Source organism: Malurus melanocephalus, unplaced genomic scaffold (genome assembly GCF_030028575.1).
Source record: "Malurus melanocephalus ecotype Western Australia unplaced genomic scaffold, MMel_1.1 scaffold_614, whole genome shotgun sequence".
NCBI lineage: Eukaryota > Metazoa > Chordata > Aves > Passeriformes > Maluridae > Malurus > Malurus melanocephalus.
Genome location: NW_026623846.1, coordinates 126,889 through 141,486, shown reverse-complemented (window position 1 = coordinate 141,486; position 14,598 = coordinate 126,889). Strand labels below are relative to the sequence as shown.

Below are 14,598 nucleotides of genomic sequence, written 5' to 3'. Positions count from 1 at the left end.
CCATTTGTAAGATTTTCTTTTCCCAATTCTTGCCTCTTTTAGAGCTTGAATTTTAAGCCAAGCCCCAGCTAGCAATGCCCACATGGGCTGGTTCTGCATTTTCCTGGTGTAACTCGAAAGCGCCCACATTGTTTCCACACTTCCCAAATGTTCCCCCTGCATTTTTTTTTTTTCATCCCGTCTGTCCCCCGGCTCCCCCCGCCGCCCTTTCCAGCTGAAGTTTCTGTCATCTGTTCCCGGCGGGTTCCTTTTTTTAACTTGCGGGGCCTGCGCCCGGGAGCGGGGCCGGGAGCGCGGCAGGTGCGGGGCTGTCGCTGCGCCCCGCCCGCCGCATGCGGGTCACCCATCCATCCCTGCTGCAGGGGAGCGGAGCGGGGCCGGGACCAGCGCGGGGATGCGGAGCGGGGCCGAGAGCCGCCGGGGGATGCGGAGCGGGGCTGCCAACATCCCCGGCTCGGCCCTGGCCGCGGGGCGGGGGAGCGCAGGCTGGGGATGCTCGGCTGGTGATGCTCGGTGGTGATGCTGGGTGGAGGAGAAGGAGGAGGAGGAAGAGGAGGAGGGGGGAGCTGGCGGGACAGCCTGAGGTGGGCGGAGGGGGGAGGCGGGTGTTAAACCATCGCTCCGGGGAGGGCTGAGCATTTGCAAATTCCGGCTCCAGAGCGCGGGGAGCATCCTTACCCACGCCGGGCCGCCAGCAGCGGCAGGGCAGGACGAGGCTTCCCGGCTCCTGGGGATCCTTAGCGCCTTCTCCCCGGCCGGCCGTGCCCTGCCCCGCGCTCCCGGAGCCCATCCGCCCGCAGGCAGCGCTCAGCCGCAGCCCGGCCCCTGTCCCCGGCGCGCAGCACGGGCACAGCCCTGGGTGAGTAAAGCGGGAGCTCCCCTACTCCTCCACGACCATTCCAGCCCTTCTCCACATCCCTGGCTGCTCCTGGGCTCAGCTGTGCGCCGGGAAGGTGCAGCAGATCTCTGTCCTCTGGTAGGTCAGYCAGGCTGGAATCCTTGCCTGGGGAGGGATTTTTGAAAGGCTTCACTATCTGCTAGGAACTTACCAGTGTCCACTTGGAAACAGCTCCTTCCCTTGTACATACCCTTCTCTGCTTCACCCCACCCCTTTCTTTTCCTTTCCCCCTGCTTTACAACTTTTCCTGCCTTGTRGAGTTGCCTCCCTCACTTTCACCTGCAGCTTTCCTTAGGTGACAAGAAGCCAAAGATAGGCTGGAAGACTTTTGTCACTGACGGTTAGAAACAGCAAGTGTCTCAAAACACCTGTGTGTTTTTCTTTTGTTCTCCACTAGGCTGAAAAGTCATGACAGCTGAAAAGACTATTCCTATAATTAATGGCAAGCCAGAAGATGCTTTGGACCCAGAAGCCTCAAGTACCAACCTCGTCCACAGCAATGATAAGAAAGTTCATGAAAGAGGTCACTGGAACAATAAGGTTGAATTTGTGCTTTCTGTGGCMGGGGAGATTATTGGGTTGGGAAACGTCTGGAGATTCCCATACCTTTGCTACAAGAACGGAGGAGGTAAGATGGCATCACGTATGGATTTACATGGGAATTAAACGTGGGAATGAAACAGTTAAGAATGCTTTGCAGTGATTTATTGCACTAGTAAGAGATACGTGTTCAGGATTTCAGTGCATGTGCAGACAGCAAAGCTTTAAACATCTGACAACTGAGAAAAATCGTTGTGTTTCTCTCTCCTTCTCTCCAAACACTGTGTGGTTTATTTTTACAAGTTTCTTTTGCCTTGGTAAATTGACATATTTTTTTTCAGTAGCATTTTTCATGTAGAAGAAGCTGGTGTTCTGTTATAGTAGTACACTATGTCTTCTGCCTGTGAATACACACCCAGGCATACTTAACTAAGTTTGTCTGACACAGAAAAGAATGCAGCAGTTTATTTGTCACAACAGTGTACTTTGAAGAGGGTGAATTTTTTTTTTAATAATGATACAAAGATTTTTTTTTTTCTTTGTCACGTGATTTTTTGGGTAACTCAATGTACTTTTTTCCGCTGCATACTTCCCCGATTCCTACAGCAAGGTAGGGAACGATGTAAAACTGCAGGTTACTCAAAAAAGAGAGCAAGCCCTAATAAATTTTAAACATGAATGTTATTTGAGAGAGGAAAGAGCAGACTTAACTTCTGCAGAAGTATAACATGTGGCATGTATTGGTTATAGCTAAATATAAACTGTATAAGATATATGACAGTTGAGAATAAGCACATCAGCTGTGACTTGGGAAGCAAYGAGGAAAGAAAAGTAAATTAAAAACTCAGTTCAGAATTCTGTGGACTGGGTTCAACATTCTCCCCACTTAAGGCCTGAGTCAGTGGTAGTGTAAACACAGAGGCTGGGAGAAAAATAGGATGTTCAGGGCTGATAAGCACCGATCTGCTCTTTGACAGGATTGTTTGCCAGCAATGCTGTGCCAGATTTCTATTCCTTGTCCCTCCTTATCTRAACTCARGGATGGTTTTTAGCCYAYTTTRTCTGCTGTTTCTGCAAGACAAATACTGTTGTGGAGGTTGTGTTTATCGTTGGTAGTTCCTTTCTTTATGGATCTGTATTTTGGCAAACGAAGGTAACAAGAGTTCACCTCTTTCCAGAATGCTGCTACCAACTCCTGCTGTTAGTACATAAATATTAACAAGCTGCATATGATACACAAATCCCTTTCTTGTTGACTGTCGAGGTGYTTCCAGAGAACTTTTGGCAGGGGAAATGATGAAAATATGTTTTTGGTGTGTAATTTTTTGGTTCATACCAAACCTTTAGGTGCCCATTTGTAGGTATGTGCCAGCTTGTCAAAATGTGATGTTATTTCTAAGGCTGTAACATGAGGTAGAAAGGATTGCAGTAACTGTTTTGGGTGATCTGATGAAAAAGTAATTTTTTAAATATCACATTTTATCACCACTCTCTTCTTTAATAGAATGACTGGGTGTGGTTTAATTGCTCATGTCCTGGTACCATGGGACATTTGCCATTGACCAGTTTTAGTCAATGAACACTTTCGTCTATGACCTGTGACTTTGTAACCCTCTGGAATGCCCTGCTGGAATTAGACCAGAGTTTGTTTTCAGTACTTACATCTGACACATCAAACCTCTTAGTATGGGGTAGGGGAAGATGGTGATAAAATGTTTGAGCTAGTTGTGAAATAAGTTGCTGCTTACAAAGGAATYGAGAAGCTGTAGCATGGAACTTGTGAGGTCTGACCTCTCACTAGCATTCAGTCCATAACAGGTAGCGTAGGGATAAGCTTCTGTAATTTTAAGTTGTTCTTGTGGATGTTTAGATTTTTAGGAAAATTGATTTCTTTGCATTCTTAGAATTAAGCATTTCTTGGAATCTGATCATTTTGCAAGCTGGGAAACCTGAGGTTTTCTGATTTGCCTGTTGGAACTGTGTTGGAAAAACAGTCCAAGCTGATTCTTTGGATTTCCACAAGTGGCCATGTTAAACTCACTAATTGTTAAACACACTAATGTTAAACACACTAATTGTGTGTATAAGGGGGTCAAGATGGATTTCATACTGGCCAGTCAATTAGCCAGAGAAGCCATGAAAGTATTCCATTCTCATGGAATCCTCATGGGTTGCTTGGGGTTCAACTGCAGGGACATTTCCTAACTRTTGTGATGAGATTTGCTGTGCTGACTCTGGAGGAGGACACTGCCAGTCAGAGCAGCTGTATTTAATTGTCTCAATTAAAACAACACCTTTCTAATCAAGATGATTAAAGCACAAAACTGTTTCAGGGTGGGTGAGTGCTGTGTTTGGGTTTTGCTCTGGGTCACTACCTGTGGCTGGGGTTTGCTGTCAGAATCCCACAAAAATGCTGGTTCATTTGTTATTTTCCTAGAGTTTCACATGCATGTTTCTGGCTGATAAGGCCAAGACCTGCTTTCCTGTCCTAGAAAGGTCTGAAGTTTGTTTCTTCATTCCCTTTTCATGATCCTTATCATCAGGATCCTATAAACAATATGCAAATGATTTCTTGGATTTTATATCCATGATGCGTCTCCATCTCTGCTTCCCTGAAAAAAGCAAGGAAGATGGTGTAGACTGATATGGTGATGAGCAGAACAGARCTTTGTGGCTGAGCATATCTGTGATCTTTTCTGTGTTTGAGAGACACTTGAGCAACCTTTATACTGAGGAACTTTGATCTGGTCTGTTTTAGTCCATGGCCTAGGCTGACAGGTTAACTTTGGATATTTGGGGCAGGAGTAAAGCCTTYCTGCACTGAGGGATGGCTCACAGGTGATCCTTCCTTTTGTGGGAAAATCCTCCCTGTGCTGCCAAGGAGCTGTGCTCATTCTAACCAACACCCCCTCAATATTCACTTGCAGGAGCTTTCCTCATCCCCTACGTGGTTTTCTTTATTTGCTGTGGAATACCAGTATTTTTCTTGGAGACGGCCTTGGGACAGTTCACAAGTGAAGGAGGCATCACATGCTGGAGGAAAGTTTGCCCTCTATTTGAAGGTAACAAACSGTGCTGTGTTCCACTGCAAAAGAGTGCATTCAATTTGAAGTAAAATAAAATWACTTGTATCAAAATTGAAGTTAAGATATACTTAAAAGTGTAAACATTTGYTTTTAAATTACCTGAAAAGGAGAAGTTTTCTTTTATATCTCAATTTTTTTTTTTTGTGTCTGCAGGCATTGGCTATGCTACCCAAGTTATAGAGGCACACCTAAATGTTTATTACATCATCATTTTAGCATGGGCTATCTTCTATTTGTTCAACTGCTTTACTACAGAGCTTCCCTGGGCTTCCTGTGGCCATGAATGGAATACAGGTATGACCTTGGGAGACATTCAAATCCTTCCAAATGATTGATTAATACATTGAAATGTCCTGAATGAAACTATTGGCGTAGCAAAGACTGTGGAAATGGGTTAATCACATCCCAACACAGCAAAATAAAGGAAATGCAAAGGCTGACTTAGAACCTTTTGGGTTAGGTCATTGTACAAGCATTTACTCCTGTAGAATATCATGTCAACAGAAAAAGACTATGGATTTTGTTAATTCTGTAAGATATTCTGGCTAAATCCCAAGACTCTCGTTTGCAATCATATCTATTCTCYCTGAACACAATGAGTGAATTCTGCTGTAGAGAATGACCTGATGGCAGGTTGCAATCTTGCTCTTTCGCTCTGATGAAATCAGGAGGAGTTTGAATGGAGAGGAAAAAATATTAAATGTGGATCTTTGGATTTATTCTTTTAAATGCCAGATGTTGAGAGATAATGTTCATCAAGCTACTTCTGGAAATTTAGTCTCATAAAGAATCCTTACTGCATGTAAAGTAGCCTTCTGCATGAAGGATGGTGTGCTTATAAGGGTTGAGTTGTGCTTCTGTCCTCTCATTGATGTTTACGTCTGAAATTCTCTGCTGATTGACTTTGTCCTTCGCAAACATTCATGGGGGGAATCACATCCTTCTGCCTTTGTTCCCACATTCCTGAAGTTTTGCATTTATCCCTTATATCACAGTCCCATTTCAAATCAAGTACCCACTGTATTATCTTCCATAGTTTTCATTAATTAGTTATTCAATGTGTTCTTTGAGCACACCTAAATCTGCCTGAAACCTCAGTTTATGTCAGGGAATTAATTTTGGGCCCAATGGATGTGGAAGGCTTTGGTATCAATTTTGGCAACCCTGCAAAGGATCTTAGCCAGTGCTATCACTGTCCAAATACTCCACAATGCTGAGCTGCGTTATCCTTTCTCTGTCTTAGAGATAATAACAAAAACAAAAMGCCAAAGGAAATATCCACTTGCCTTACCAGGAAAAAGTTTATGGCTGGCCATGATCCATGAGCCATTTGTAAYCATAAGCCATTGAAGCAGCAGCTGGAGTGGGAGTATCTTGTGATTCCCAATCCACTGCCTCAGTTTCTCAATGTTTGTTTCTTCTGCCTGAGGGGATGTTTGGCTCTGTGTCTTTGGGAAGTGTTGCAGGAGAGTCCTCATGGGTATTTCTCTGGGTTGTCATAATCTGGAGTTACAGAAGTAGCAGTTGTGGCAGTTAGTGCACCCAGAAACCCTTTAACCCCACACAGAAAATGTCCTGTGGAACGGGGGCTTTGCAAGGTGCACAGACTGGGTGATGAACAAGAAATGTTCTTGCATGTCAATATAGCAAACTCTGGTTTTTGYTCTTTTACAGAAAACTGTGTGGAATTTCAAAAACTTAACATGAGCAACTGCAGTCAAGTCTCTTTRCAAAATGCCACTTCTCCAGTGATGGAATTCTGGGAGTAAGTGCACATAAACTTTATATTTGATCAGACTATTCATTACCTTCCTATGATTTGATAATTTACACATGATTAGAYACCTTGTAACTCTATAGCACTCAGGGATGTGAGTTCAGCTGGAAATTTTCTTAAACAGCTAGAGAGTGTCAGAAGGAGAGTTTTTAACTCTTTTTTTAGAGGATACAAGGAAAGGAATTCCATATCCTGAAAGGACACAGAACAAAGTGTGCCACTTGCTCGGGAGCTTGGCTGCTGCTGCTGGAGGAAAGAGCCTCAAATCCATACTAATGAGGAGGCAAAGGTGAAAGAAAAAGGATGATTTACAAGATTCCTTTTTCTTTTTCTCTCCCAAATGTTTTTTTCCCTTAGGAGTTTGAGAGCTGCATCTTCATCCTTGTTTCAGCTAACTAATCCTCTGGCTTCTGTGTCTCATGATTTTTTTAAAGGAATATGTAAGTGTTAGTTATTCAGCTAGAATAACAGGAGAGTTTAACCCTCTCCTGTCCCCTGACTCTGATTCCTAGCTGGAATGAGAGAAGAAGATCATATGTTTGCAAAGATGATGTGCTTTTGTGGTGACATATTTTTCCTGATTATAAATATTTAATCAGTGCAGTCTCAGATTTGTTCGTCGCAGGGCGTAGGGTGTGTTAAGCCAGCCAGAGAAATGGAATGCTACTTTTAATACTGTGTGATTTCACAACTCAAAGCCTGTTACACAATTCTGGTTTACTACAATTTCTCGAGGACCCTTTAATTTTATTATTAAGGCAGAGCCTTATTCACAGGCTGTTTTGTTTTCAGGATAGCAACAGCTACATTTTGGAAGAGCCAAAAACTCCTTGAAGGGACAACTTTGCAATGACATAATTCCCTTGAATCTTAGTGTGCTTTTGTCTGCCTGAACCTCTTTGTCTTGCTACTTTGGTTAACTTAGACTTCATGGGTTGTTTCAGCAAATAATACCATTTTTTAAAAAAATAAAATATCCCCTCCCAAATTAAATTAAGCCTGAACAGTATGAGAGATGTATTCACTCTCTGGGTAAAACTGAATTTTTATTTCCTGTTTAAAATTTTCAATAAGAACACCAAACATCTTAAAATATATCTAACCACAGATAATCTTTCAGAAGAAATGAGTGACTCTCAGGTGGTATCTCTTAATGCTGTGACTTCATCTTAGTTTAGCAAAAATATCTTATGGTTCTTTGGGATAACACGAATTAAGACTTYGTATCAGTAGAGTAAATGAACAAAATATTTTCTCGAATATTAGCCAATTTACCCACTGCATTTACATGATTTTTCAATCATATTCCCAACTCAGCCACTGATGGTAACTCCACTTCTGCAGAGAAGTAGGAAATGTTTAGTTCAGCTATATGGAGGGCACAGAGTGAGTTTTATGTTCTCACATTTCATGGTTTTGTGGGTTTTGTGTTAGTGCTCATCTCTGAATTGCTTAAATTCCTATGTCAGTGTTATTTTGAAGAACATACAAACCCATTTGAAGCACGTCCCTTCTCAGAGATCTCTAAAAATGAAGCTAAACAAGATTCCTTAGCTAAACTTGCAATCAAGTTGCAGTAGGTTTTAAAGCCTTCAATTTTGTGGCATATTTCCCTACCTGATTTTGGCTGAGGCAGGAATGAATTATGAAACTAGAAGGGATAATCAGATTTAGCCTTTTCTCCAACTGGTTTTACATTCTTGTGWATACAAAGTGGAAAATACACACTTCAAAACTTTTAAAATCACAAAAACAAAAGAAAAAGTAAATTAAATAATCTGTTATTTATTTGAAACTTCTTTCTTTATTGTGTCACAGGCAAACTTTTGTAACACCAACAGTYTACTGGCCAAAATAACTTAAGATATTAAACTTATCTGCTTTCTCTGTCCAAGCAAAACTGAAGTTGCATAGTTTTGCATGCAAAAAATAAATGCAGTCACTTCCTGCTAAGGAAGATGTTTGCCTTGTTTGAAATTCAAATGGTTATGAAGTTGTATGCTTCAAAATCTGAAAAAAAATGTGACAAATTAGTTTTGTAATATAAGAATGAGCTTTTTTAAAATTCAGGACTGATTTTGCATTGAAGTGATTGACTGGAATTAAGATGATAATTCAATGTATGTGTTAAATATCATATATTGATGCACAGGGGAGTCCTTTGTGGCTGGATGTGCAGAGCGCGGACTCAGAGCAGTTAACACAAAGTAAATATTACCAGAGCAGTGAATTTGCCTGGAGGTAAGTGTTACCAGCAATGTTATTTCAYTCAGCCAGAGGCCTTGCTCTCCTGCTGATGCTTTATTTCTTTGTAAATTCTGGAGCCATAAACTCCCTGTGCACATGTTGAAACCAGTAGTAAGAGGTGAGTAGCCTGGAGTAGCCTGCACGGAGCAGCTGCTCAGGGCTTTCCAGAGCTCACATGGGCACTGTGTGAGCATCCTCCCTGCTCCAGTACTCCCTCCCAGACCTGAGGCTGCTCACAATTAATTTACTCGTGCCTGCCGAGGAAAATGGGAGGCTCTAGATTTGTTCTGAGCAACCATTGAGAACCTTCACACGCTGCTCCCTGCAATGCCAAGGCTGCCATTGAAACTCCTCTAAGTTGTGGCCACATAAAGCCAATTTATTGTGTGAAGGGTTGGCTGAGGGGGAAAAAATGGGGTTTTGTGGGTGGTGGCWTGTTTTTTTTTTGTCTGTTGAGTTAATCTGTGRATTAGAGGGGTAATTATTGTGCACAGTGATCCTGTTTGCTTATTGTGTGTGAGCTTGTTTACATGTAGAACTCARCCCTGTGTTTGTAAAGTGTCAGGCTGATGCCACAGCTGTCCTTTGATAGCCATATCACATTACCACAGTGCTCTGCAGTGCTCACAGCCTTCAGTGCTTTTCATTAAACCCAGCCTAACCACAAGAGTGCTTGGGGGAGCCTCAGTAATTCCCCAGTGGTTTTGCAGTGCTCTGTGGTGCTCRCCATCCCAGTGCTCCCAGTCTGAGGGTTGCTCGTGCTGGGGAGGTGCAGGTTGTGTGTCACGTGGGATTCATGTTCTGTAAGTGCCAGCAGAGATTAAGAGCAGGGGGACAAGCTGGATTTGGATTTATGTGTGCAAAATGAATACACCAGGCCCAAAACATCTTTATTTCTGGCTTTGCAAAGGAATCTTTTCTCTTTTACCTTGTTCTGCTAAGCCTTTTCCATCAGCTGGACTGTAAGGCTCAGCCCTTATTTATTTGTCACTGGAAGCAAATCCTCAGCTAGGCTGAAGACTGCAAACAAAAGTTCAGCCTTTCTGCTGCAATATTKGTAATTTTTGCTGCTTCTGTGGCCTTGGCCACTCCTAGATCTGATGTTCAAGTCAGGCAGGGGCTCACCCATRTGCAGTGGTGATTGAGAGGCTGCCTGGCAGTGCCATGAAGCTTTTCCAGTTCCCCTCCTCAGGGAGCACAGAGGGTGCTGTTCCTGTGYCCCCTTAGCAGGTTTAGCCTCACTCCTGGTCATTCAGCATTCTCCACCTGCTTTGAAAACTGCATCACACACAAAGTGAGGACTTAATTTTTGTCTTGCATTAATTGTTTCTTTGTTAAAACAAAAAAAACGAATGACAAAAGATTCAGAGAGAAACACTGCAGTAGGATCTAGATGCTGTTTTCCCCCTGGTGCACTCCAAAGAACCTCACTGTACATGCAATAACTTCAAARCATTAAATATTTGTCTGAGCCTGTRATGGATAACCACTTACCTGGAGCTACACAGTGAAAGTGGTCTGATCCTGCTGGAGGAGSAGCAGGCAAAGTCTGGGAGTTTGGACACTCCTTTCTTCTTTTCCTGCTTAGAAATATGGATCCCTGTGAGTGTTTTAACACTTCATTTGAGTGAGCAGACCTGCCACTGCCAACTGATCAAAATTAGGGGATTTTAAAGGATTTCTTACCTTGCTCGAAAAGACCTTTAAAGCCATAGCCTTGAGAAGTGTGAACATTTCTAAGGTGAGCAGCTAAACTGATAAAAGTCTACTTTTTAGTCTTCAAACTCTCTGCTGCTGTGTTCCAAAGGTCAGACGAGGATCGGAACCTCCACTTTCCCCTTCATACTGGTGGCAACATTTGGAGACTGACCTGTTTTCTCCCCTTTTTATGGCATTTCCTCATCCCAATTGTGCAGTTTGCTTGAGGATTTTCTAAGAAAAGGTAACAGTCACAATTTCAAGGTGCGGCACATGGAATTTTTAGTGTCCAAACTTTAAACGTAGTGGTAGCTGCAATATTGATAATTACTGCTGAATTAAATCAGGATATGAGAAAGGACTCTGAAAGTAGGTGAGGGTACATTGATAACCTGGAAACAGGATAGAGAGGAGATGCTCTGCTCCACCCTTTTCCTGCATTCCTCGGAGAAGGTGTGGGGGCTGCAGCCATGCCTGTGTGCTCTTTTGGCTGCTGCTCCAGTCTGTCACCAGGGGCAGCAATTGGAGGTTCGCAGTGCCTGGGAAGGGAGCTGCACAGAAAGAGGAGCCCGGCCTTTGTGGCTGATTCCACCTCAATAGTTTTTTATTGGCTGTGTAGCAACAACTTAGTCCTCTGTTAAAGGAGCTCTGCTTGTTGGCCTGTCACTCTCTGGAGGGGGTGACACATCCTTAGCGTTTCCAAGTAAAGCCCAGTGAGAAAAAAACATTGGTTTTGTCTGGGCCAAAGAAAAGGGGCTGTTCTCAGCAAAAAGGAAAAGGCACAAACCCTTTCCTTGCAAAGTCAAAGACGAGGTTTTTCCTGTTTCATTCAGGCTACAAATGAGTGCAGGAGTCACATTGTGGTTAATCCCCAGCACGCTGAAAAGTCAGGGGCAAGCTGAGCCTGATCCTGCAGAGCTCAGTCCTGGGGGATTCAGCACCGCTCCGAACCGACCCCTTTGTGGGTGTCTTGTAGGACACGGAGTTGTGCCAGCCCCTCCTCTTTCTGCCCAGTTCATCAGAGGCCGTGTGAAAATTGCTTTTTGTTTGGAGCCACGTGAGCTCTTCGTCTGGGTTTTCTTCAAGATCACCGACTTTGCCTGACTTCAGCTGAAAAAGGCAAATGGGATGGGGTCAAAATGCTGCCCATTTCTCCTGTACTGGGGGATGAACCCGAAGCCAGGTGGAAGGACTTCCATGGGTTTTGATTTTTATATCTCCTGTAAAACACTTTCCCTATGGGCAAAAAAAAAAAAAAAAAAAAAAAAAAAAAAAAGAAAAAATACCTTTAAAATTTCTAAGTCAAGTATTTGGGTATTAGAAAATACTAAGAATAATGTGCAATTTTAAGGTAAAATCTCTTATAAATATGCTCATCTTTGAGTGGAAAAACTGTATTTTGTCTAATATTTTGTCAGCAGATCTGCTTTGGTTTTGTTAGAGRATGGACAGGGAGCAAACTCTGTGCAGGTATTCAATATTTTGTAGTTTTCTTTGTCAGCAGAGCAGGAACCTGATAACCTTTATAAGCTGCTGGCTTAGATATCTAGTTTTGCTGAAAAATGGTAAATCTTTTATTGGTAACAATAAGGGCATTTCCATTTTTCTTGTGGTTCATGTGGGGATGTGTGTTTACAGACATGCACATCYATGAATGCACCTTCTGCTATTGTAGGGAAAGGATTACACCAGAGAAGCACATTTTGCTTGCAGGGGTAAAATGAAAAAAAGTGAAAAGTCTAAACCAGGAAAACCTCAGCTGTGCCATGATRGGCTTGGCCAAATCAGCCAGGAGGAGCCTGAGCCAAAAGAACCAGGAAGCGTTTCCTCTGCCTTTGCCAGGGGTTTCATGGGTTTCTCATCAGTTGTTAGTTTGCTGGGTTTTTGTGAGGGATTTTAAATTTTTTTTTATTTATGCACAAACCTCCTCTGCTGAAGGCCTCCCTTCAGTTATGTCTGGTTTTATGCTGGTTTTATAAAACCAGCTCATCCCTTTTTTTTGAGTTATTATGTATGGCCTCCTACAAATATCTACACAAACTTTTAAATCTTCTAGAAAAATGAAAGTAGGAARTATCTACACAAATTTTAAACCTAGAAAACTGAGAGTAGGATATTTTAATGCCATTTGCTGCCTGAAATCAATCAGTCCCCTCAAGCAGCTTCCCTACATGAGATGTCCTGCACGGGACAAGCTGAGAAGTCACACCCATGTGTGACAAAGTTGCCCACTCCAGGAATTATTTCCTTTACTGGTTTTCCWTGGGCTGTGCAAGGCTGGATGTGCAAACAAATCACATGGAACTGCTCCAAGGTTTACTTTTCAATACCTCTGGAATCCCTTAAATATCCAAGTGGCCTTGTAAATAATTGATTGTTATTTCCAGCTGTCCAAGAATGTGTCCATTCCATTTGCTCCCTGACTTGGAAGTGAGAATGTGAAGGGCTTTGGTGAGAGGGATTTTAGAGGTGTCCAAGTGACTGAAAACATTGTTAAACAGGAATCACATCCATCTACTTTTTGGCTATCTCAACATGAGTACTAAAGGACATATTTCCGTGGAAGTCATCAAGCCTCTGTCTATTTTTGACTTTGAAAAAATATCATCATAAGAAAAATCAAGTGTTTAGACACTTTTTAAGAGTATTTCCCAAATATGGCTTTGTAATTCAGAGCATTAACAGAAAAGGTGGTTGCTTGGGAYTTTAAATTGAATTAAATCCTCAAGGGAGAGGTGTTTTTATTGTGCAAAAATTACAGTGAACACAGGCTGGAAAAACAAAACAACCATGCTTTTAAAAATAATTATGTCACTGTTTTCTACTATATTCTTCTGTGGCGGCAGAATTGATTTGCTGTGTCAGGAAGAATTCCTGAGGAAAACTCATTAAATCTTGCATTGGAATTCCTGGAAAGGCAATGGAGTATCAGTCAGTGCAGGCCTTGAAACAGCAATACGGGCATAGCTGTCCTCTGTATGGAAGGGAAATAACTGATACCTTCCCCAAATCCCTTCAACAGCTCTTCTTTAATTATTTCATATCTGATATCCATCAATTTGAGTACATAAATGAAAAAATGGGCCAGTAGAATTTATCTGAATTTAATTCATAATACTGGAATTTTTAAGTGCTACAGCACAGTGGTGTTTTATACAGACCCAGGAGCTGTAAATGTGCACAAAGGATTGAGACTTCCCAAAATAACTCCTGTCCATGTGCAGCTTCCTTTTTGCCCTTTTGAGCTGTAAGTTGTTCTTTACTCCTTGTGGCCCTGCTCCTTTTCATGTCTTACGGTTTGTTTTTTTTTTTGTGACTAGAGTTTAGAGCTGGACCAGTGAGTATAGAATATGGTAAAAGAGTATTTTTTTTTATTTTTACATTTTTTTAACACTCAGGTAATGGTTTTCTTTTAACCTGTTCTGTGAGGAAGAGATAAGAGCTTATCACCATTCATTTGTTACATGAGTTTGGAGCCAAGAACACACTTTGAAGAACTGTTTTACAAAATCATGCGACAGCTCTCAATATTTTGTGGTCTGTAGTTCCCACTTGATGAACATTTAATTAATAGTCAAAAGCTGAGCACAAGTGTACAGGCTGTCTAAAAGGCTCCACACAAATTCTGAGAGGCATCAGCTTGACTTGCATTTCTTCTGGGTGCTTTCAGCTCGCAGCTGCTGCTGTGTGCTGAGCTAATTTATACCACTCAAGGTGAACAAAAAGGGAGATTTTTKTCACTGGATGACTTCTTCAGAGAGGAGAAGAGGGAAAATTGCAAAGAGCCTGAAGGAGTCATTGGGTATATTGAGAAAAGAGACTGTAGAGCAGAGGTGAGTGGAATGGCACAAAAAGTTATTTACCAGGATTAAAGCCGTGGGCTTGGTTGAGGAGAAGGTGCCGCGGTTTCAGTCAAAGAGGGGTAAGAAAAATAGGTCAGGAAAGGATGTTCTGAGTTTATCCCTCCCTGTCTCACTGTGAGAGATACACAGACATGCACATGCATGTGAAAATGAAAAAAAAATCTTTTTATACAYATGCATTCCAATAACCTAAGTACYGACCTYAMTGAGACAGTGGTTGACATGAGAAAYGTGTGTCATGATTTGCAATAAATTTTAGAGAAAAAATCTGCAGAGGAAAGTTAAATCTCACTTTTTAATTGGATGTGAAGAAATTAATGGAACAACATTCAGCCCTACCAGGAGTTTTAGAAGGAGGAACTGGGCTGAAGAGGTGTAAATGTGGCTCAGGCAGGAATGATTCCCTGTGTTGTGTGTAATTCACACTGGCTCTGCTGGAAGAGGTAAATATTTCAGCATAATGCTGTAGCTGAGGGATTCTCACTAATG

General features: G+C 42.2%; 1 protein-coding gene across 1 annotated transcript in view; it reads left to right on the top strand.

Annotated features, from left to right (window-relative positions):
• Positions 1–770: 770 nt before the first annotated feature.
• LOC130583669 (sodium- and chloride-dependent GABA transporter 3) overlaps positions 771–14,598 on the top strand; it is an 85,860-nt gene continuing 72,032 nt past the window's right edge. Inside the window, exons 1-5 of the mRNA XM_057383189.1 lie at positions 771–859; positions 1,296–1,526; positions 4,366–4,500; positions 4,678–4,818; positions 6,199–6,289. Of these exons, the coding sequence (XP_057239172.1) occupies positions 1,307–1,526; positions 4,366–4,500; positions 4,678–4,818; positions 6,199–6,289 (587 nt within the window). The 5' untranslated portion in view covers positions 771–859; positions 1,296–1,306. The remainder of the gene's footprint in view (positions 860–1,295; positions 1,527–4,365; positions 4,501–4,677; positions 4,819–6,198; positions 6,290–14,598) is intronic.